Genomic DNA, 25,971 nt, shown 5'->3' on the forward strand with positions numbered 1-25,971 from the left:
ACAGAGGAACAACAATAGGGGGGAGCATATTCATACGAAATACAATGAAATAAATATTACAAAAAGAATGGAACACATCAGAATGTACATTCAGAAAATTAAAAATTAAAAATGAGGAAGATGTAAAACAAATTATCAAGAAAAAGAAGTAAATAAAGAATAAACGCCAATGGATTAAGGTGTAAGAGCATAGATAGTGCACTATAGGATATATATAAAAGAACAAACCACTTGATAAGAAAAAGAAAAAAGGGAAAGCATGCAACTTAAAAACCACAGAGAGAATTAAAATAAAGGCAAAGCACGACTGAGAAAGGGGGGAGTAGAGTTATGCATAGCCATGCACAAATTGCAATAATAAGGACTGGAGGTGAGCCATACAGAAGAATATCATAAAGGGTGGTAAAATTGTCAGACAGAGTACATAGCTATAAAATAGCACATCAAAAAGATTAAAGTTCAGAGTCAGAGTGAGTAGGAATGCATTAATTCGTTGGGGCTTGTGAGCTAAGAGCCTCACGCCCGGATCGAGATCCACTTCCTGACGGTCCCGCAATTTGTCGGCGGGCCACCATTTTGAGGAGGTCAGCGCTCTAGTAGCTGAGCACTTCTCCCTCCACGAGATCCTGAGATCCTATAAGAAGCCATGCTTTCGCGACCGCGTAGCGCAGCCTAAAACACTGTTAGCATGTGGGAATTGAATGTAGCAGTTTGGGGGGTACTTGCTATCTGCCAGACACAATATTTTTAAAACTGAAAGATACTTTTAAAATTGATTGTTTTGCACATTAATCTGAGCACTTCTGAAACTTGATTTTACATTTGTGGGTTTGTGGTGATAAAATAAATACTTGTATTTTGCGTTGGGGCTCGTGAGCTAAAAGCCTCAAGCCTGGACCGAGATCCACTTCCTAACGGTCCCACAATTTGTCGGTGGGCCGCCATTTTCCAGAGGTCAGCGCTCTAGTAGCTGAGCACTTCTCCCTCCACGAGATCCTATAAGGCATGCTTTTGCGACTGTGCAAGGGACGCTTGCAGTGGGCGTGCCGCCGGTGCGCTGAAGGAAGCCAAAGGCAAGCCCGCACCATGCGCCACACCCCCTGGTCAAATTTCTAGGATTACTCATGATAAATCAACATTGATGAACATTCAGTATACAGCTAAGGGCAATATATGTCAGCCTATCTTTCCAAGAAATGATTCACAGGCACTGGACTGTCCCACTTGCAATCTTGTTCTAGGTAATGGCCACTCTGTGCCCCATTTTCTAGAAGAGACCGACACTGCTCGATTCGACACACGTTTCGGTAATAAGCGTACCTTAACAGGTGTCTTCCTGAACACTAGATCTCTTCCCAAACATAGACATGAACTCGCGGATTTTATTGAACTTCACTTCCCAGACATATTGTTTCGCACAGAGACATGGACCCACAGTGCCTCCGAACCAGACCTAAACGTGGCCATACCTTTGGGTTATGATTTATACAGGATCGATAGGAAAAGACAAAGAGGGGGCGGGGTTGCCATCGTTTACCGTTCACACATCAAAGAAACTTTCTCTGACATTCCCCAGTTTAAAGAGGAGGCCATACAGTTTAGCTTATAAAGCTACTAGCACTGATGTCCTTAATAGACTTTTAGTCTACAGACCACCTGGACACAGAAATACATTCATTGAGTGTATTTCAACTGTTATGGAATCCTGCATGGTACGCTCTAATTGCACTGTGTTAGGAGATTTTAACTTTCATTTGGAATCTGTCGATAACACTGATATAAAGGAGTTAATAGACCGGCTTCTTAGTTTAGGTTTAAAGCAAATTGTCAGTAGGCATACACATACAGGTAAACATACTCTGGATGGTAGTCCATACAAATGGGCTCCTAAATAGAACTCTTGATACAAATAGAACAAGGGTATCATGCCCCTGGAAACAAATAGACACTCTTGATCTTCAGACTGCTCTGCGATCACAGAGCACCGATCTGGACACTGATCCTGATCAAGCAGCAGTACACCTCAATCGCTGGATTGAACAGGCCGTGGTAAATCTAGCCCCTGAAACTAATGTACGTGCAAAAAACAGATTGTCATCGGTCCCATGGTATAACACGAAGTTGAAAAACTTTTTAAAAATTTGTAGAGCCAAAGAAAGACTTTGGAGAAAGGAATATTCAAAGTTAGATAAAAAACAATACGGAGACGCATTAGCAATATATAAGGAAGCCATAAACGAGGCAAAATCCACTTATTTTACTGAGAAAATTATGGCCTCCAAGAACACTTCCCAAGAACTTTTCAAGAAATGAAATGAAATGAAATTAAAGAAGTCTTGTAATGCGCAACTAAGCCCGGAGGCATCAAGGCGCCTAAAAAAATAATAGACAGTTTCTAAACTAGCTAACTTTGGCAATACTAAACAGTTTAACTCAACAAGACAGTTCTGTGACAAACTTGCTAAATTCCTCCACGACAAAGTGGTCAAAGTATATGACAAATTCTCCACTGATACCTGTTAGAACTGGGGGTCTCTAGTTGGCAGAGGTAGGTACCACTGTCCAAATAGGGACCCTTGCTTCTAGTCAGGGTAAGGAGGGACCACTCTTTAGATAACCCCTGCTCACCCCCTTGGTATTTAATCTAAACTAAACAAGACCAAAATGACAAAAATCCAACATACACAGTTCAAGATAAGGTTTTTAAAGAGTTCTTAGTGGTTGCGTCAAAATAATCCACAGTTGCATTAGAATAGTTCACAGTTGCATCACGTTTAGCCAACAGTACCTTTAGATGCGACAAAGTTCCAAAACAGAAGCTGTGGCGGTGGAAAACAAGCGATGCGTCACTCCTGAGACCCTGGGGAGGCGATGCGACAACCCTGCTGGACGCAGCGGGCATGTTGCGACGAGCCCAGTCTGTATGGGGAGGGAGGCAATACCTTGTATGGATTCCGGTGTGTAGGTTCCGTAGGGAGCGTCTCGAAAGGCACGATGCGGCGATCTTTGGGACGGCGACAACCTCAGGTGTGGCAGCGATGGTCGGCGCAGCGTCGATCTTCTCCTCTCGTGGGCCCTCAATGCGATGGCTCTGCGACGATACTCGCAGTGACGTGATGCAGTCCGCAAGCAAGCGGTGCGGCGATCTCACCCAGCGACGACAGGCTCTGCGACGATACTCGCAGCCATGGTACTTTTCCCGCACCTGAGCGATGCGTTACGCAAGCGAAGGATGCGCCGGTTCTTGCAGCGGCAACAGGTGCTGCGACGATCTCGAACTTCGCAGAGGCGGGAATTTCCTCGCACTGACGGGGATGCGCTCCGCAAGCGAGCAGTGCGTGAAAATTTGCAGATAGCCTTAGTTTCTTGTTCTCCAGCTTTCCAAACAGCAGGCCACAACTTCCAGATGCCCCTCAGTCGGATTCAGCACTCAGGAAGGGCAGAACTCTCTCAGAAGAGTTAAGGGAAAGCTAGGGGTGAAGTCCTCTTGTTCCTGGGACTTCTAAACAGAAGGCCAGCTCACAACAGGCCCTTGGAGATCTCTTCAAGCAAGGGGACAAAGCAACAACAAAGTCCTTCCCCTCTCCTTGGCAGCAAAGCAACTGCAGGTCAATCCAGCAAAGCAACAGCAGGACAGTCTTCCTTCTTCAGTCTTCCAGCTTTCTCCTTGGCAGAGGTTCCTTCTTGATTCCAGGATGATCTCATTTTCTGTAGTCAGGGATCCTGTACTTATACCCCTAAAAGTCTTTATTCCCTTTGTGCAGGAGGGCTCTGAGCCCGAACTGAACCAGTTCTGGGTGTTCCTTGAGCACTTTGTTTTCCTGGCCTCTCCTTTCCTATCAGAGTGAGGGGCAGGGTCGTCAGCGCCCAGCAGGAGGTGGAGCCAGCATTGTGGAAGACAGGCACAGCCCTATTCAGGCCCAGGTGCTACCCCCTCCCTCCACTCTAGATGCAGATGGAGCTATTCAGCCCAGGGATGGCCCACTCAGCCTCTGGGAGCCACCCAGCCCCTGTCACTCACAAACCAGACAGTCAATTCACAAACAGGCCAAGGCACACAGAAAGGTCAGACAATAGAACAGCCACTTTCTAAAAGTGCTGTTCTCAAACAAAGGATTTAAAAACAACCTTTCCTAAAAGATGTGTTATTAAATTCTGAGTTCAGGGATACCAGACTTTTATGTCCTATCTTGCTCCTATGGGAAGATATGCTGGTAGCCACTGTAGCCAGCATTCCCCATGATAGCCTATGGGTACGAAAGCCTTACAATAGTGAAAAGACGAAAATGGCTGTTATTCACTACCAGAGCATGTCACCTGCACTAGTACATGCTCTACTTTTCACATACACTGCACCCTGCCCAAGGGGGTACCTTGGGTCTTCCATAGGGGTGACCAATGTGTACAGAAAGGGAAGGTTTAGGGCTGGTCAGTGAGGACACTGACCAGAAGGACATGGCAGTTCACAGGCTGCACACAGGCACTGCGGTGACAGGCCTAAGACACCATTTTAGGGCAACTCAGGTGGGTGGCACAATCAGTGCTGCAGGCCCACTAGTAGCATTTGGATCACCAGCCCTGGCACACCCAGTGCACTTTACTAGGGACTTCTTGGTGATACAAATATGCCAATCCTGGATAACCAATTACAGTAACAATGCATACAGGGAGCACTTGCACTATGACACTGATCAGCAGTGGCAAAGTGCCCAAAGCATTTAAACCAGCAAAAACAAAATCCAGCACAGCTTAAAAAAAGAGCCAAAAAGACCGGGGAAACCACGCCAAAGATGCCAGGTCTAACAATACCAATGGAATTAGTTAGAAAAGTTCAGTCCTCCCACACAGGACAGAGTTTAGAAAACTATCATGGCAATTAACTCAGGCTCTCCTTTAGATCCTTGCCCGGCCATGGTCTTTCATATGGTCCTAGAAGTTATTGCTAAGACCCTGACACCTCTTTTGAACAACATCCTAAATCAAGGACAGTTTATGGCCTACTGGAAGAATTCCCTGATAAAACCTATTTTTTTTAAAACGACCCTTGATCCCTCGGAAGTTGCCAACTACTGCCCCATTACCTCTCTACAATCCCCGTCAAAAGTTCTTGAAAAAGCATTAAACGAGGAATTGCTGACCTTCATAGAGACTAATGACAAACTTGATCAAGCACAACATGGTTTCAGGCCACGGCATAGCACCGAGTCTGCATGGATTGCAGCTACTTTTTACTGAAAGCCTACGTGCACAATTAAATCAGGGCGGGAAGGCAATATTATTATTACTTGATTTATCCGCTGCGTTTGATATGGTGGACCACCTTAAACTTCTTCAGCGGATGGCAGAAATAGGCATTATTGATAAGGCTGCAGATATTCTTCGGTCTTATTTAACAAATAGACAAGTAGTGACGTTAGACGAGCACAAATGTCCCTCTTTTTTCATACCATGTGGGGTACCACAGGGCTCGGCACTCTCACCCAACCTGTTTAACATATATGTTACCCCACTGGCCAAGCTTATCTGTTCCTTTGGCTTTACAGCCATTTGTTACGCTGACGACACGCAAATTGTTGTCTCACTTGCTGTCAAACCAGAGATTGTGGCAGCACGTTTTAATCTCTGCATGAGCCATATTATTAACTGGATGCAAAACAACTGTTTCAAATTGAACACTGGGAAGACGGAAGTAGTCATGTTTGGAAAGGACATTTCACTCTGGAACTCCGATTGGTGGCCCGGTACAGCAGGGCCCTGCCTCAACCCGTAAAGAAGGTAAAAAACCTTGGAGTTGTAATTGATGATCATCTTTCCCTATCAGACAAGGTAAACAGTATTACTTCCTCCTGTTTCTATACCTTGAAAATTCTCAGGAAAATACTTCCTTTTATTCCGATGCCCCTCAGGAAAAAGGTCATTACGGCTCTTATTCTGTCAAAAATTGATCATTGTAACTCACTCTACCTCAGAGCCAAAAAAAGTGTGATACATAAATTGCAGACTCTGCAAAATGCTGCCACGCAACTACTACTAAAACTACCTAGATTCTGTCTCATCAGTCAAGTCTTTCTAGAACAGTTGCACTGGCTCCCTATTATGGCCAGGATCCAGTTTAAATCTATGTACATTCTACACAAGGCATTGCATGGAAAGGGACCGGGACAGATTAGCCAATATATTGAGCACTATGCCCCACAGAGATGTCCAAGCTCCGCTTCTGCGTTCTTGCTTATAGTTCCAAGGGTAAAGACACTGAAATGGGGCGGTAGAAGCTTCTGACACTTAGCCCCAAAGCTATGGAATTCCATGCCCTTGCATCTTAGAACCCAAAGAAACCTACTTTAGTTTAGGAAGGATCTTAAAACCTGGCTATTTACCGGTACCTAACTGACTGGATGATTCCTCGATTGTACCTGTGGCAGCAAGCGCTAAGACGCCACGGCAAATACGCGCTCTACCAAAACCCATATTTCATTTCATTCATTTTCATTTCCTAATCTGGAAAAAAAAACCAGCCAGGACTTCTGCCAGAAGACTGTAGCAGTAATGCATACAATGTTCATGGCATTACAAGAGCACAGTGCCAGACTTCCTTGGGAAAACAATTTCTTTTCCGACAACTATATCCATAAAAGCTCCCTGTAATTAGGGGAGGAGAGAGAAAGGCCAGAAACAACTTCCATAAATCCAGTAAAATTTTGTCCTAAACTCTCGGTCTGAGAAGGAGTTAAAAGACAAAAATGTTGGCTCACCTAGGCCTGCCTGGTGATGACGAGTCACTTCACAGTCGACAGTCTTCACATCTGATAACTCTAAAGAGATGTAACTGATTCAAACAACATCTCATTTAAAGGTGATAGGAGTTTTGACATCGAATAACCAGTCAGCAGAATTTCAGTCAAAATGTTGGTCTTAGTTTTTTGCACAGGATAAAGGTAATTCCAGGACTGCAGCCACCTTGCCCAACAGAGCCTTAAAGGTTAAAGAGTCCTTTGAAGGGACTGCTGAGGGACAATGGAGAAAAACTCTTTCAGAAGTTTTTAAGTCACTTAGGTTGTGGAACCAAACACAGAAACCACTACACTCTCGGAATAGGAACAGAGTTAGCCTTCTTTATCGTTGACCTTTTGAACATTAAAGTAAACACAACTAAGGACTAAGAAAGTCTTGTGAAGGTTCAAAAGAAAATCACCAAATATGTCTCAAAAATATAGCCAGAATCAGTGGTGTAGATACCTTTGGTATCAGCGCTGCTGTTAAAGGTGGAAAGGGCTTTACTGGAAATATAACCGCTGCTAATGCTTGAGCATCATCTTTCGTAGTGGTGGCTTTGAGACGCACCAGGAACAGACCACCTGCAGAGGCGTGGATGTAAAAGCTAAAGGTGCCTGGGGCTGCTGAAGGCCCCACCAAATGTAGCTAGATGAGAAAAGAGCATATTCTGCTAAGCATGTATCAAAGCGTGTACCTCAGTGGTGTCATAAGGAGATGGTGAGGGTAGCAGTGAAGCTGATGGTGCCTAATGCAGAGCTGGGCATTATTGTCAGTCCCACACCCACCAAGATAGAACACTGCTCTCAAGATGATATTGAGGCAAAGGCCATAGAACAGTTCACTGACCACAAGAGCTGCTCCATGAAGGGACCTGCTTTGAGATGAATACAAGTCCCCGCACAGTGAGTTCTAGTTCTAGCTAGGGGCTGCGGTGGACTCTGAATCCTCCCAGTGTGGGTGTGGCACACCCGGAGATACCAGCTGCCCGGGGAGGAAATCGCTAAATAGCAGCTGCCGCCATTTTGGGGGGATTGGAGCCTGTGCTCCTTACGCAGTGCCTCTGTTGTAGCTGGTGCCATACTAAGACCCCTACACTTCGCGAGCACGCGAGCTGGATGTAAACACATTGAGACTCATCCATATACTATATCACCGTGGCTCATGGACTGAGATAAAGCTACGCGCAGGTACTGTATTGGTCACAAGTTATTTTACTGCTACAGCTGAGACGGAGAGCACAGATCCGTGGGCTGGGCACTAAATACGGAGCTCTGCCTGGACCTGGTATGAAGAGAGGTGAGAGTCTGGAATGTATTTGCGGCCCTCTATTCACTGTGATTGTGCTGGCCGGCCAGCTGACAGCAGCCATCGGGTGGAGGCCCTGTCCTCCCCCCTAAAAGCCCAAACAAATGTGGATATAGAGTGCGAGACACGCTGACTCTGCCTGTACTGAAGCACGGCCTGTGATATCTTCGCAGATTGGTCTGAGGCGCACTATACAGTGATCTCAACTTGGCCAGGCACCGTGACTTCAAAAATTACAGTGCCCTAACTTTCAAAATTGTGTGTGCACAGCTGGCGCGCAGCTAAGGAAGTGGTGTGAAGTGCTGAGGTGGGGTGGTGGTGCACTGTACACATTGCTAACTGCTAGACGAATGGGCAAGCCCGACGCTAAGCAACCCAAGATAAACTTTGAAAACAAATGCGCGACCAGGCACACTGACCCTGACGCGCAATGTGACCCAAGCCAAGGCTCACAGTCGGAGGATCGGGGGGAAGACCTGCCAACATTAATGCTAGAAATGCACTCTAGCCTCCGCAATATAGACACGAAGCTAGATACTTTGACAACGCAGCTGGACTCTGTAAGAAATCAGGTGACCACGCACGAAACTAGGCTGGACAGCTTGGAGAACAGTCACACTGAATTCCATGAGTTTCAAACCGAAACAAAGGAACAACTACTGCATATGGATAAATTGTTAAACGTCATGAGGGCCAAGATTTGGATTTGGAGGCGCGGTCCAGATGCAACAACCTCCGAATTACAGGTACTCCAGAGACCACATCTATCTCAAAAATGGAAGTCTTCTTGTCTGATCTTTTGCATGAATTGTTTGACCCGCACATGTCCCCGGTTTTCTTGGTTGAAAGGGCCCATAGATCTCTAGGCCCGAAGCCCCCAGTCGGCGGGACACCGCGACCGATATTGGCCAAACTTCTAAATTACCAGGACAGAGACCTTATCCTGCATTTGGCAAGGGAAAAAGGACAAATCACCCACAAAGGAAATAACATATCCTTTTATCCGGACTTTACTCCGGCGGTGCAGGCAGCGCGCAGAGAATTTCTCCCAGCTAAACGTATTCTCCTTCAGGCGCAGATCCCCTACTCCTTGCTGTACCCGGCTCAACTAAAAGTATCGCACAATGGGACTGCCCACTATTTCACAGACGCTAAATCTGCGCAGAAATTTGCTAACCATGTAGGCGGTAGAAAATCCAAAGATGCCAGGGCTAGAGAGGAGCTCTCGGATGGCCAGCTAAGTGACAATGATTGAAATGCTGCACATCTGCTGACTAGCCTAAGTGTAGTATTTTAAAATACGTTTAGTTGTAAACCAATCTGCTGTCTAGACTAACTGTAATGTCCTCCACATACTCTGTTGATTTTCCATTTTTGTCAAGGGAGGAAGTCCCCATGTGGTTCAAATTGGTCGAGCTCAATACTGTGGGGTGCTGGTCCCTATTAGCCCAGGGGAGCTAACTAAAAATGATCAATAAGTATCACCAGACGCCGTGAATGGCCCACCCACCTTACTCCCGGCCACCCTGTAAAGACAGGGAAGTCCGCCGGCTTAACCTCGCCCCCTTGGGAAGACTCCCTATATTTTGTTTGCAAGTTTTCCACCATTGGAATTGGGAAGGGTATGCTACAACCTGATTGGGGAGTTGGAGTGGGTGGAGGGGGAAGACAGGGGTTTAATTGTTTAGTTCTATACCAGTATGCAGATGTCGGACACTTAGATATGTTACACTGGAGTTTTATAACATGCAGTGGTCAGGTATGAGAACTGGAGGTGGGCGATTCTTATGGGAGCATGCACTAACACATTGAACATTATCACGTTGAACGTTAGAGGACTGAACGATGGGATGAAGGCTAGACTGGTGCATGACTATCTGACGAGACACAATATTGATATCTGCTTTATGCAGGAAACACACCTTAATGTGAAACCGTCGCAATGACTACGCCATAGCAGATGGGGAGAAACACAATTGGCAATCTATTCCAACTATGCATGGGTTGTGGCAATACTCATTCGTAAGGGAGTGGACTGGCGGGGAGACACTACATATATTGATCCTGAGGGGAGATTTGTGATTTTGAGTGGCCGATTGAGCAGTAGATCTATGATACTGGCAGCAGTATATGGCTCGAACGTTGACTCCTGGGACTTTTTTCGGGATATTTGGTCACGGATAAAGGCACAAGATTGCCACACAATATTATAGGGAGGTGACTTCAATGCCATACTAAATGATGTTTCTGATAGATGCGGCTCAGCTCGTTCCCTACACCCTCAGGCTAGTACGGCCCTAAAAGACATTATATCTGACGGTGACTTATTGGACATATGGAGGGTCCGACACCCTGAACTCAGGGAGGGGACATGTATTTCTAGTCAGCATGCGACCTGGTCCTGTTTAGATTTTTGGTTAATGTCTCCTGATGTTGCAACCAGGACACTTGAAGTGGCCCACCTGGCACGCTCGCTATCGGACCATGCCCCCTATTTACTTCAACTGTCTTTAACAGACTCTAACCCCGCGCGCTTTCACTTTGGCGACTGCCCCCCCATTTATTACTAGAGAGGCCTTCAAAGAGGAGATCAGATCTGATGTTACAGAATATTTTGCTCTTAATTTTGGATCAGTGGCTACTGAACCCTTGTTATGGGATGCCTTTAAGGTTGCGATTAGAGGGCAATGTATAGCACGGCAGACGGGTGTCGTTAAGGCCATCAGGGGCACTTTAGCAGACCTGGAGGGACAGATTAGGGAACTCAAAGGACAATTTTATTCCAAGACCGACCCAGGCACAGCTGCGAGTCTGAAGGTGAAGCTTTTGGAATTTGCAGAAGAACCGCAGAGGGCGGTCACATTTTTGGGCAAATACACAGAGGCAAGGCGATACGGCGAAGGTGATCGACCGGGCCGCACGTTGTTGGGTATGGTATGCAAATCAACTGCCTTTGTACACGAGATAAACAGTGCTAGTGGGGGCTCCATCAGAGGCCAAACAGAGGTTCTCAACGAATTTGACATGTTTTACTCTTCCTTATACACAGCCACCCAGACATCAAGCCCAGAGGGCATGCAGGAATTTTTTGATTCTATTGCCCTGGTGTGGTTTAACAATACACACAGGGTCTACATGGACCTCCATATTACGGTGGACCAGACGGCCTGATGACCGCCTTTTACAAAACATATGCAGAAGAACTGGCTCCCAGGCTACTCGCAGTATTCGAAGAAGCACTGGAGGCAGAAACCCTTCCACCATCCATCAGAGAAGCAATGATCATGACACTGTTGAAACCGGACAAGGCAGAAACGGAGGTTGGCTCGTACAGGCCGTTGTCTTTGATCAACGTGGACGTTAAGATCTATGCCAAATTGTTGGCAAATCAACTTCAGCCACTACTTCCAATGATTGCTCTCCCAGACCAGTCGGGGTTTATCGCTGGGCCGTTGACTTTGCACAACTTGCATGCTCTTAGTGTTACACTATCTCCACCCAAGTGTTCATGCCGCTGCCCTTTTCTTAGACGCGACAAAAGCATGACACGATTGAGTGGCCATACTTGTTTACAATCTTGGCACATATATGATTGAGCCCTCTGTTTATTAATCGAATCAAACTACTGTATACAAAAGCGCTAGCCTGGGTTAGAGTCAATGGTTTAGTGTCTGAATCCTTTCAGATATCGCGGGGCACTCGACAGGGCTGCCCATCATCGCCCTTACTATTTGCTATTGCTATGGAACACCTGGCAGCCAGAATTAGGCAGCACCATACTGCAAGGGGAATAGGTTTCATTACCCGTAGCCCATTAATATCCCTTTATGCGGATGATGTGACCCTGTATATCCTCAACCCCGAGGAAAATCTAGATCCGGTTCTTCGAGAGTTTATCAGGTTCGGAGGATTAGCAGGCATCTCCATAAACTGGGCGATGTCGGTAATCTTTCCATTGACTGATGGTACCCCAGAGGTGACATCTGAATTCCTGTTAAAATGGGAGGCCGAAGCAGACAAATACCTGGGGGTGTGGCTGAGCCGCAATCTGCAGGAGATTTGGAATTTGAACTTCGGAAGGGCATATACCTGGTTGGAAGGTAACGTAGCAATTTCGTCTAAACTGCCCTTATCTATTGCAGGGAATGTGGCACTGACGAAAATGATCATTTTACTGAAATTCCTATACCTGTTTGTAAATGTGCCAATCCCCCTCATACAACACTTCTTCAAAAACGTGCGATCTCAGTTGCTCTCCCTCGTGGGGGCGGGTGGACAAGCCAGGGTGTTGTGGAATCTTTTGACATTTCCATTACGACAGGGTGGACTGGGCGCCCTGGACATGCAACTCTATGCATTATGTGCACAGGCCCAGTTTCTCCATTTCTCGGTACACCATACGCCATAGCCTGTGGCAGTGGAAATTGACGCGGTGGCACCGATACCGCTCGAGGTGGAGCTATATCAGAGGTTGCACCGTCCCAAGGGAGATGTAGGCACGGCAGGTACCCTACGTTGGGCGTGGCACGCACTACAAAAAGCTAACATCCCGGTGCTCTATGCGCTATCTATACCGCTGGCGTGCAATCCCATGCTACCTTGCATAGAGGGGTGGTGGATAAGACTCTGATTAAAGACATGCTATTACACACCTTTGCAGACTTATACCCAGATGGTGAGTTTAGGCCACCCCCTACTGGGACTGACCACCGTGATGTGCCGTTTGCGGAATGGTTCTTATACCACAGATTGAGGGCTGCATGTCGTGCACTTTGGGGAGGTTTTCCTAAAGCTCCCCCAACACTGCCAGCCTTGGAAAATATCCTGAGAACACCTTCCCAATGTAAACTAGTCACACGCTTATACACTAGAATGCAAAATACTGCTCAGATAGTCAATCCAAATTCCCTGCAAAAGTGGAATATCGAACTTGACCCTCAACTGACAGAACAGTGGGACTTTTGTTGCAGGCAGCTGTCTGAGCTCTCCCCTAACTACAGGTTACGCCTCATCCATTTTAAATTCCTGCATAGATAATATAGGACACCGATAAGCCTCTACCGCATGCGCCTCAGAGAAGATGATAGATGTTGGCTCTGTGGATATGCACCAGCGTCTTTCCCCCATGTCACCTGGGACTGCCCGTGGTTGAGTGTGTTTTGGCAGGAGATATTTGCAGCAATAAATCAAACAATTGACAGAACATAGCCACTTCCCCGACATTGGGTCTTCTTGGCTGTGTGCAGGCCACTCCACCTAAACGGTACAAAAGGGGGTGGTGATGGACGGAGCATCTGAATCACCACCCCCTTTTGTACTCCACCTAAACAGCACCAACTGCATGCACTTCTTTTACTTTATGCGCGGTGGCAAGTGGCTATCCGATGGGGGAGAGAGAGGGTACCAAAGTTTACAGACTTGTTGTCTGATGTGACATATGGCCACACACAACTTGGAAAATTTTGGGACCTGATGCCCTCGACTTCAAGACCAAAAGATACATGGGGACCCTTCTTGCAATGGGCGCGTACTAGTGCTGTATCACCTGGGCCCAACCCCAGTACAATCCCTTAATGCTATATTTCCATGTCACACTAGACCGGTTTGCAACGGGGCTGTGTGGCTGTCGTAAGGCATGCTCTTGATCAGACATATGCAGATAATATATGCTCTCTGTTCGCCTCTGACGTGTCATGTCATCTATAATTTCACCAACGTATTGGTTAACGCTTCGCTTGTGATATGTGTGATTGTACTAATGCCTGAACTACACATTTTATTTCTTGGATGTATCATTCCTTACGTGTAACTATATTGACTTGTTTTATAGAACTCTGTATCTTACGAAAGACATATTGGCTGGTTCTTGGTTGGAACTGTGTTCTTATTGTTTGTACCTGAATTATGCATTAATTCAATAAAAACAACTTAAAAAAAAAGACGAGCCTCAGGGGAGCAAGCAAGACACATATGGAATCTTGGCCTCTTCTCTGGTGGCATTGTCCCTAAAGTACTCCACAACAGTCTAATATTTGAAACTACCTGGAATAAAGGACAACTGCATCTCAAGGGGCACATAAAAAAACAGAGTGCCAAGGTGATGTCATATATGACTCCGTGATATCACATTCGGGGCACTACCACACCCAGTTGGCACCACAGACACCTACCGGCGCCGCAGATGTAGTTCCACTTTCCGGATCTAGTCTTTTGCCTTTGGAGATTCATTGGGTGAGAAATCTGCAGTTACAAGTATCTCCATCCATTTCAGGTTTACGCTTTTTCAAATTGCAGACCGCATGTACAGTTTCAAATTCACTTATCGAATACACAAATATCTTTAAGAGTACCTATATGAAATGCGAAGGTCTTGCAAACAGGAAACATGGCTAAGATAAAAAGGATGAGCTTGATGCACTCACATCATTCTTTTTTCTCAAATGTTAAAGTAGAGCTTTTATGAAATAAAGCGATTGCTCTTCAGTTTGCCAAGTGACACTATAACTAAAAACATGGCACTAAATAAAAATATCAAAAAGTTGTAACTCTAATGTAAGCCGAGGCGATATCCGGTGCCCTTGAACGACCCTGCAGAGATGTGCCCATCATCCAGTAATCTGCTAATGCATGTCCCTGCTGTACATCACTGAGGTAGGCAAGAATTGCTGCCAATGTTTTGTGAATCCCAGGATGTTTCTGGAATAATGCATTACTCATCGTTAGTGGCATTCATACATACATTATTCGGATGAGTACTTGGAGGAGAATGAAAGAAACTTTCAAGTTATGGTGCATTTAATTTTACTTTCTGCTTCCACTCCAGATTTTTGTTTGAGCTGATACAACTACTGCTGAATGTCAACTGTTGTTTACTTCCATTTCATTCAATATATACTGTTTGTGGAAAGAGTCCGGTGAACTCAATTGACTTGCTCCCCATTCGAGCATTTAGCTTTTGTTAATTTATACATAATTAAATCAAGTTGACTTGATATAAATTAAAAATGTAATTTGATACGTTGAATGTGATTGAAAGTGTAGCTATGACTACTTAAAGTTGTGGATACCTTGCCTTACCACTGCTAATAACTCATTGTCCCATGACACAATCAAAATTTGTGTTTCACTTCCAAAGTGACCTCGGTAGGTTAAAGGTGTTCCGTAATGACATTAATTATAATTTTTTTTTTTTTTTTAAATGAAAACCTATTTCCTCTATTGAACACCAGTAATGTTAAAGGGGTTGATTGCAGGCACCAGGAGATGCTATAAGTTAGCGTGCGAGCCCCAAAGGTCTTTAGACTCCGTAACAATACAACGGGAAACCTTAAACATTGAAAATAAAAGATCATGCTCCAAATTATACCCGGAAAGTGTCCTTATTAAAACTAAGAAAGGCCTAGTAAAGAAGGCGTTGCAATAGGTATCTAGTGGTAAATTTGACTCCTTGCGAGTCCCTTCGCACTGAGGACTGCACAACAGTTCTGCAGAGCTCACTAGCTGTGGCAGTAACTTGACTGACAGCCATGTAGGGTTTTAAGAGCAAGAAAAATGTCAAACTAGATTTCACTTGAACCGTCCCAAAGTGTCGAGTCTGTTCATGAACTGAACCTGCATTCTTAAATGTCTCGGAGTGATAATATAAGACCATGGGATATGATGTCACACACACTTGTGCCCCAAGTAGAAAATGGGCTTATAAATGAGCATCCTCTGCTTTTTCAGGTACGACTTAAAAAAACTAAATTCAGGCAACCAATCTGCATCATCTGGTAGAGAGAAGATTTGACGTATGTGGCTGCTACAGGAACGACGTGCGTACCAGACTCGCCTCAAAGCCAAAACCACTCATGAGTCAGAGGAACCTAACTTCAAACAGGGCCAGTCTTGCTATGCAGAAGGATTCTAAAATAGAATATCTACGGAAGCCTCAAGGAGATGTCCACTTATGGATAAAGAAGGATCTCAGTAAAAGGCAAATTAAGATTCTTAAACTGCTTCTTTAGCAATGAAGGAATGGACAGGACATAGATACAGCAAAGATACACACACAAATATAGATGGGTAATAGTGAATAATAGGGATGTTTTTCAATAGGGATTTCTGAGTGTCACCAACTATACAGCAAGAGAGAAGCTCAAGTTGTCTCTGCAGTCACTCAACACAGAGATGAAACGCATCCCTTTATTTACTTTTTAGCCATCTATAAAGTTATGCAATGCATGCCCCTCCCCCCATCATCTGACCCTGCTTTCCAAATGTACACAGGGACATAGTATTGATAGGGGAGCAATACATAACTTGGCCACTCCAGCCAAAGATTAAAAGAAAAAAGCTTGTGTCCTGCTACTGACCCCTTGCACTTGCTGTGCCTTCCCCTGCCCCTCTCTTCACCTGAAGCTGCACTCTCTGCTCTCCAGCACTGCCCTGACAGGCTCTCTGAGAGCCCTCTTAAAGCAGCCTAGAATTCCCTTAGGACATAACAACAGTGAGAGTCGACTTATGTTTTCTACGTTTGTGCTAAAGCAGTGAATACCCAGGATTAGAATCTGGTTATTCATGATAAAGGCTTCCATTGGAAGCGCTACTGAAAATTAGATTTCACAAAATTATGAATTCTCACTAACCGAGAAGTTCCTTAATTAGGTGGTCTGAATGAAGACACAAGATCTAGTCACCACATTGCAGGCCTAGGGGCATAGTTGTGCTGGTACTGCCGAGGAAATGCATATTCATCAATAAACACACTCTCCTTCATCAGACTGCAAAATGTAAGAACATATGTCGAACCCATCTAGAAATACATGGTATAAACATTAGTATTACATGCACCACTAGAGGGCATACACCAGTTTCCCAAAAGTGTTATCAGGATAGTTGAGATCATGCGGCTGCCAATAATATTCTCTGTGTCTGCTGCCATTGGTTATTAAATATAGTGATGTGTAAATATGAAGCAAGCATTGTTTACATCCATCCAATTCCAATGCAGTTCACAATATTTATAATATCTATTATTTCATATTTTCAACCTGAAGTGTTTTTAGATTGCTCTGTTCTGGCTTTCATATCCTGTTGTCATTGTGGGTTGAACATTTAAAGGGTATAGTTGATTACTTTAGCAAAGTAGAGGAACTGTGCCTTTTTGGCATGGTCATCTCTGATATTTTGCATTTTTATGAACCATATTCTTGAATGGTATTACGACGGTCTGCACTAAGACTCGCATTCAGTGCAACAGTGAGTGTAATCTGGCCATAAAATGTTATTGGTAACATTTGTCTATATACCTTTGCTATAAGGACATGGTAAATGATGCAGAAACTGTATCAATGGGATGAAAGGTAAATGGCATGAGTGAGCTATAATGTGTAAATACACAACTCACAGATATCGAGAATATATATATTATTTTGCTGGAGCACCACTGTTCTCTGGCTGGGCTGTAGTTTAAAGGTACTGCAGTACTGTGTGGTGGGGAAACGTTCTTTTGTCACGTAAGAAAACCTATTTGTGTATATTAATATTTCAGCCAGAAGTGTGCTCTGTAAGCACACACGGCAAGGTGCTTCATATATGTAACAATGTGGCACACTATATATTTAAAATATAGGACCTCACAGTGCATGAAAGCCTAGGTGCTATTTTCACTGTGGAAGTTAAGTCAAGATATCCCATAGACAAGCCTAGGTGTGATTATAATATTTGTTTAACATACCCACTTGTTAAAATGCTAGAAAGATAATACAAAGGTATTTTACACTTAATCTTCAAAATCACATTCAAATGTTAAATCAGATTTTGATAAGTTTACTAGAACAGTAACTTTGTAAACATATACTTTGCATTGCATGAATAAAAATTTGCTTGGATCCTATTTGCCACTCATCTCATCTCTAGAGACAGAATGCACATTCCTGGATAGAGTTAACTTTGGGCTCCAAAGGCTAATGACTCGGCCTCAGGACCCTGGTAGGCAGGGGTATTGCCAAAACGGGTCACTGAGCAAGGATCAGCCCCATGAAACAGAAACAGTTCATTTGCAGAGCAAAGTGCAGCCTTATCACTACCTCTTTTGACATATAGACACCCAATGGGGCAACTCTGATTGATTACCAGCACCATCTTAAATCTGTCGTCTCCATCCTCAGGAGTATAGAACACTAATTCTAACCATGACTGGGGTGAGGAAAACTCATGTAAATAGGGAATAATCTAGGGGTCTGTAAAGAAGGGTTTGACTGTTTTGAATATTGGGATTTTGCACCTCATCACCAACTACTCGAAATCTTCATGGACCAGGTAAGACTTCATCTGAAGAAGGTAGAACTGCTGGAAGAAATACAATTCTGGACTCCTGACTTCTGCCTGGCACCCAGGGACTAATTGCTTTCCGAGGGCTAGATGGCTGACCAAGTGTGTGCCTGCTCCAAGGACACTCACTAAAAGAAAAAAGGAATGCTGTCTCCATCAAGGACTAGCTGCCCAAAGAGCACTAAACTCTGCAGGGGGCATGGATGGAAAGCATTAAGATGTGGACAATCCTGCCGTGAGGACCTAGAGACACCAGGAATGACCTGAAGGAACTTTCCCAGTAGTTAGAAAAAGTGGGAGTGGAAAAAAGCTGAGGCTTTTTGCTGTGGTAAAAATGGGTTCAGCACTACCTTGTGGTGAAAATATCTAACCTCCTGGTGCCCTGTCTTGCTGCAGTTTCTGGCACTGTAACACTGAAGGATTTTAAGAACCAAATCTGACTTAGTTTGAAGGAAAATCCTAGGACTGGGGACAAGGTAGCAAATATACCCTAGCAACAGCACAACATTGGCGGCTACAAGATCCAGATTTATCCCACTTGAACCTTTTGGCACCAAAAACAATGGTTTCTGTGGCTACTCAATGACCTGACCGACCTCAAGAAACCCTTGTGGGCCTCAGGCTTAGACCTTGCCCTCCTGAAGGGTTTTGAATTTCAATTCAGAGACTACATTCTATAATAAAACATTTACTGGGAGAACCCCCTTGCTAGATCCAATGCCTGCACTATAATGTTCTGCCTGAAATCATGTTTAAGTACTGTAAATCACAAACTGTTGTTTTTTTAATGATGCTTTGTTATGTTATGTGTATTTGTAAAGTGCACAGTCACCTGCAAGGGTATCTTGGCCTTAGGTATGGTAGGCTGATCCATTAAAAGCCAGGTCTTGAGCTTCTTGTGGAATTCGAGAGGGTGCTCTGTTGCGGAAAGGGAGGTAGTTCCACGCTTTAGGCGCGATGTCAGAGAAGGCCCCTCTTCCTAATCCGGTTCTGTGTATGAGTGGGATTTTGGCAAGTAGGAGTTTTATGGAGTGGAGGTATCTGGATGATTGGTGGAAGAAGATATGATTGGCAGGTAGGTGGGGCCTCTCTTGTTGAGTGCCTTGAATGTCTGTGTGAGGAGTATAAATTGAACATGTTTGTGTATTGGAAGGTAGTGTAGTACCCTGAGGTGTGGTGTAATGTGAGTTCTGTGTGGGAGGTTGAGGATGAGCTGGGCCACAGAGTTCTGGATTGTCTGCAGTGTTCTAGTGAGTTGTTTGGTGATCCTGTCAGAGAGTGTTCCCCTGGTCCAACTTGCTGTTGACTGGGACATGAGTAACAGTTTTTTCTTGTGTTGCTTGGGAGCCATTTTAATATCTTCCTCAGCATCTTCAGGGTGTGGAAGCAGGTACTTTATTTTTTAGGTGTGTTTTGCCTTAAATATTTAAGAATTCATATCTCCAGTTGCCCACTTCAGATGTTAAAGATTTGTTTGCTAATTATACCTGTTTAAATTTTTCAGAATCGGTTTTGCAATTTATGTTCTTTATTTTACAAATGTTTGCATTGCTTTCATTTAACACACATTTCACTGGGAATTGCATATTGCTTGTGTCATAACTACAAGAGGTACTCTCCAAGAACTAGGTTTGTCCCTCTTACCTCCATACCAAGTGCCCCTGCAAATTGTTTTATTGAGTTGGTGAAGGTCACTGCTTCCCCAAATTAATGACTCAAATTCGGACAATTACTTTGCTTCAAGTCCTGTTATTCAATATCTTCAGTTGCCATTTATTTTCCGAAGGCAATTGTGTATTTTGAAAATTGGAATTTGAAGTTTTGGTAAGAGTCAAAAGAAATATCGATGACATTTGCCAAATTAATTTTTCAACCTGTTAAAAATGGAAAAACAATACTTTGCATCCACATCTGTTTGTTGGTTAGTGCACCTACTACAGTGCCTCTGTTCAAGATTTCTTTTAGTTTGGCTTAATTGTGCTTTACTGGCATGTTTGCCAAATCTATTCTGCGTGGAAAATGCAGTTAGCATTCTTTCTGAATTCAATAGTGCATAGCATCTTTGCTTTCTAGTTTCTGAAATTAGCTGTCAAACTATTGGTGCATTTGCCTCAATAACTCCACACCCAGTGCATAATTTTACATGAAAATATACTCCGAAATTCCTTCTGATTACATCAGTTAACTGTATGTCGCCTAATATACCAGATCACACATCGCTATGTTTTCTGCTGCTAATGCACTATTCCTTTGTCATATTAAAAGTGTTAAACTATTTCTTCTCGTACTGTTTTTTTCTGAGCTGTGAATTTTTATTTGACATAACATTTTTGTACCGAGAGTTTTCATTTTGTGATTTATTTCCTCACCATCCAAGCTGTGACAAAGTCTCCCATCCAAGTTCCAACTGCTGCTATTTTCATGAAGGTCTGATTTCTTATGCCCATATAATCTGTTATTATGTGTGATCTGCGGGATAAAAATAATATAGATATATATTAAAATTAATTTTACCAGGATTTAAAATGATCACTGACAATTATGTAGTAAATATGTATACTAACAAAAAGTAAGATTATTTTTTGTTTTAAAACTAAAATACACGTGAAATGTACATGCGAAATAGAACAGCATGTCAGTTTTTGAATATTGTAAAAAAAAAACAGACTAGCATTCTTCAGTACAATATACTGCTTAATAAAGGAAAGTACATCGACGGCATGCCTGAAGAGCAATTTATGTTCAAACTGCAGTCATATTTCGCTAACATTTCAAACTAGTTCCTTATTACCGACACATAATAATTTGTTTAAAGTAGCAATGGTTATCCTTTCGTCGAGCAAAACTATTTTATTTTTCAAACTGTGAACAAAACACATCAAAAAGTCCAATTGCTTCAGTGCGTTGTATTAAAATCCAAAACGGTTGTTTATCGTTGCAGTGTATCGCATGGAAGATACTTTGGGCCTGACGTACTTAGTTCACTCGTAGTGCAGTGCAGCTGTAAATGCTGCGCTGCCAGGGGCGTAGCTAGAGCTTGAGGCGCCCGGGGCTATCCCTCAGATTGCCGCCCCTGGAGGGAGGAGGGGGAGAGATGGGTGCTGGGGAAAAAGGACCTTGAGCACTTGAAAGAGGTCAGAGAGACACGTAGTATCGCCGCTAATAGTTACCTCGATCATGCAAGTTAAATGCACATACATGACATATCCCAAGGCTTCACAGTTGAATACACCGGTGACTGGCAGTACAACAGAGAACACACAGATGATCTATCTGGGGACTCCGAAAAAACGCATGTGACATCCATCAGAGAGTTGCGTGAACAATTAATTGCTGAGAGGAACCGGCAGCTGGCTTGGAAACTCGGGACTTTGTTTTCGAAGAGCAGCGGGTTACTCTGCAATATCATGACCTGATTGATCACCATTAAGGCCCCCAAGTAACTGTTCGGTCTCGTGCTCCTTAAAACCACTAGAATAGAGTCAGCTGCCTGGCAAGTGGTTTGGAATGTGCTTGCTGATGTGCATTTCTGCAAATTAAAAGCATTTTTTTTTCACAGGCGCATTAAAGCATTGTGTCAGCTGAATTTAAAATTCTGCTATATAAGTTGCAGTGAGATGAAGGAAGGGAGACACTGGCGTAGTAAAGAGAGTGGGCAGAAAGATAGGTATGGAAAGAGGAGAGAAAGGCAAGAGGAAGGAGGGGGAAGAGAAGAGGGAGAAAGGAAAAAGAAGGAAGTGGTGAAAGGAAACAGAATGAGGCAAGAAAAATAAAGTAAAGAGAAAGAATGAGGCAAGAAAAATAAAGTAAAGAGAAAACAGATGTGTGACCCTAAAAAGACCAGCTGTAAAAATGATTAGAGACAAGAGGGGAAGAAGACGAAAAAGATAAGAGAGAGAGAATGGAGAGAGGCTTGATGGAAATCAGTTTTCATTCAAGTTTTCAACCTATGATGCCAGCTCTGTCCCAACTACCAGTGATAAATGAGCTGAGCATGGAACCGCCTTCCCCCCACAGTGAAATTATCTTTTAATAATTTTTATCATATCATAAATCTCTTTCTTCGAGCTGCTGCCTCTCTCTTAAAGGGGCATCATCTAAAAAAAAAAAAGCAACAGGCCTCTCCTGCACCACTATCGGGCACCACCAGTAAGCATTCCAGAATGCTGTTTATTTGATGACTGCGACGTCTGCTTGGATATTAATACCTATTGTGACTTCATTCACTTGATGGCCCTTTAATGAACGGTCTTGGGTAGCACACAAAGTATGATTCAGACAATCTTGTTGCACAAATGGGTGCAATGTCTGATATTTATGTTTCCCTCAGCTTTGTTCCTTGATTTTACTCGCCAGAAAGTGTCACTCATTGCCATAGAAATTTCACTCATAATTACACTGAAAATAATTATGAAAATGTCACTCATTAGAATCTTAAACCTTGGCAGCTATGCATGATGAACCACTCAGCCACCCACCCCTCTGAAAATGTTTAGGTAGCAGAGATCCTCCTGCTCTCCTCTTACCTCACTCGCTCCAGGGTCTCTACTCTATGGCAGGCAGGGGTGGTTGGTTCGAACTTGAAGTTCGAACTTCGTTCACTTAATAACTTCAAGTTCTGCTGCTCTGACTGCATCAGCCAGACTCCAGAGCCATCAAATCGCCAAGAGCAGCACTGCCACGGACTGCCCCAGGCCCCAATCGACTCCTCACGATTTGAGCGCATAGTGGTGAAGCGCGTGAAGCGTCACTGCTACGTTATCGCGTCGCGAGGGCTGGCCAAAATCAAGTTGCCCGGGGCCGTCATTGGTAGCGCTCGCGCGCTACAAGATTGACGGCCCTGGAGGCAGGGATAGAGCATTTCTCCTTCCTTGCACCAACTTTAAAAGGGCACAGTTTTCTGACGCTAAACCCTGTCTACTTTGTTTAGGAAATTGGGTTTAGCGTCAGAAACCTTGGGTGGTTGCAAGGAAATGCCCATGCGCCATCCAAGATATGACCCCTTGGCACTAAGTAATGCAAATCAGCTCTATGCGCTGCTTTGCACTACTTTCACGTTATTTCCAAGTGGTAAACAAGTTTAGAGCTGGAAAGTGAAATGGAAAAAAATATTTTGCGCCTATTTGTGTCATTTTTGGGACACAAACACGCTGTAAAATCTTAGTCAATCTCCCCCTTTGTAGCTTGTTTGAAAGCCATTCTTGTGCTGGGACTTTATTGGGGCCAAGGAAAGCTGGTTAAATGCAACAAAGCCGCCTGTTTAGATTTTCACCCCAGAAGAATAAGCATTCCACACAGAAGGAAACGTTCAAAGTTCTATTTTGATGAGTTCAGCTAAGTAAGTTTAATTAATCAACAGCAACGTCAGTTTTTTATGGCATTTTCAATGATGAATGGCATCAGACTTATTTATGGCATGTATTTGTTTTTCAGCAACCCAACTGAAAATGTTCAACAAAGCAATGGAATACAAAAGTGAATTCTAAAAAAGAAGTACATCCGTAAAGAGGGATCTCTTTAGAAAAATGTTATCCCACCACATTCCACGTTATTCACAATGTTCCTCTCTTTGATTAAAGACCCATCCAGTTAACTTCCTTAGCAGAACCCGGACTTGTGAAGTTCAGAATGCGGCAACACGTTCAATTGAAGGCGTTAGTTGAAAGACATTTGGGATAAAGGGAATCTGCAGAAAAAAAGAAAAAAAAACAGACCCACTTTCGCAAGCCCATTAAAAGGCAGCTTCTCTAACCCCTAGCTATAAGGTATTTTAGGAGTACAGAGAAATGCAATAAATGTTTTACTCCTTGAATATTAAAATTGAGAACTGGGACATTACAAACGTGTTATCGTTTTTCAGAATTTTTGTATGTCTCTGTTAATTATGTTGCAATTATTTGTGTTTCTGAAAAAGCCACTGTTGACAAAAGTATGTTTAATGTGTAGGTCAAAAAGTTTTAGAGTTGTCACAATTGGTATGCTGCTCCAAAGCCTATGAGATGTTGTGTTAAAGAATTGTTAAAAATGTGATGAAAAATATAAGAAAAAATGAAAGATGCGGCCATTCTAATTAGGTTTGGTGACCACTGTGATAAATCAAATGAGTTGTTAACTGGCGTCAGTAGTGGTGAACTATATTGAGTTTGATTTTACAGTGACCTAAGCTTACTGATAAAAAACAGACACGGTCTCTTGATAAACACCTTTAGAAAGTTGGCATATTCTTGCCTTAGCCATTTGATGCCTAGGGCTTGTCTCTAGTCACATGACTGGGAGTGGTTGACAGTTGTGTATTCCTCCAACACAGCCACATACAATGAATGGGAGCTTAGGTGTGACTGAGTGGGACATCACTGGTACGATGGGAGGATGGAACTGGGCACAGCCTCTCTTGCGCCGTAATAGGCTGTGTCCCGTCTCCAAACAAAGGGCTGTATACCCACTATAGTTAGTCTGGAGCCAGGGCAAGAAAGGCAGGGCATCTGTGCCCTTTAAAGAAATGCCTCTAGAAGCTTCTCCGCACTTCAAAGATACAACTGTGGAAAAAAGAAGGACCTCAGACACTTCAGTACACTCCTGGACCAGTAGATAAGACGGACCGCTGTGCTGCTGAAGGGCTGCTGCTGTTCTGGACTCCTGATGTGTGGTGCTGACCTACTGCCTGTTGCCCTCTTGCCTTGGGGAGAAAGACTAGACGAGCATCTCTTGAAACCAGAACCCAGTGTGGCTCCTAGGGCTAGTTGGCTGGCTTGCTGATCTGAAGCCTCTGGGGCATTCCAACAACCTTGCACATGCACCTGGACTCTGCCATATGTGAGTCAGCACTGCCATGTGCTACCACTCCCGTCCTGGACCCTTGGAAGTATGCCTAAGGTACTTGTCAGCAGAACTGATGCATCCTCTAGCCGAACCAATACATCTCCTCAGCTGAGTGGTGCATCCTCGAGCAGAACCAACACATCATCCCTGCTGCGTGGATTAGACCTGTTGCAAAATCTCGCATTGACTCTTCAGTCCTCAGAACTGACGCACTGCCCAACAATGCAGCACATCCACAGCTTAGATCCTTGCATCTCTCATCAACAGCAGCCTCAATGATGATGCAGGTCTCCGCCTCACAGCCTCGCAGCTCCTCGGAACCAACACATCGTTCACTGCGCACTGCATCCCCTACACCGGACTTTGCATTGCAAGCATCTGAAAAAGGGATCCTCGACGACGCGCAACAGGACCTTGCACCACAGGCTCATCGTATCTCTGAACTGACGCATCGGTTTGGCTGAGCGGTGTCTCTTTGAAACAGATCTACAAAACACTCTGCAACCAGTATTTAAGGTACTCTGTTCAGCTGGCCTAACTGGGTCCTTTGGTCTCCATCATGGTCGAACTTGTGACTTTATCCCTGTCTGGAGCAACCAGATATCCCTAGTGGTGCTTTGTGCTTTTTGACACTATTTTCACAAACATTTTTAAAATTCAACCTCTCTGGTTCTATTAATTGGCTTTTCATCATTTTGGTCTTTTTTAATTTATTAAAAAGTTACTCTATTTTTCAAACTCTGTTGTGGGCTCCTTTTA

At 43.9% G+C, this 25,971-nt stretch overlaps 1 protein-coding gene across 4 annotated transcripts in view; it reads right to left on the minus strand.

Moving 5' to 3' along the window:
* Window positions 1–25,971, minus strand: part of TMEM117 (transmembrane protein 117) — a 2,403,846-nt gene that overhangs the window by 1,021,058 nt on the left and 1,356,817 nt on the right. For all 4 annotated transcript variants that reach the window (XM_078655442.1, XM_078655429.1, XM_078655449.1 and 1 more), the window contains one exon: window positions 20,763–20,862. In XM_078655442.1, the coding sequence (XP_078511568.1) occupies window positions 20,763–20,862 (100 nt within the window). The remainder of the gene's footprint in view (window positions 1–20,762; window positions 20,863–25,971) is intronic.

The sequence above is a fragment of the Lissotriton helveticus genome, chromosome 1_1 (assembly GCF_964261635.1).
Source record: "Lissotriton helveticus chromosome 1_1, aLisHel1.1, whole genome shotgun sequence".
NCBI lineage: Eukaryota > Metazoa > Chordata > Amphibia > Caudata > Salamandridae > Lissotriton > Lissotriton helveticus.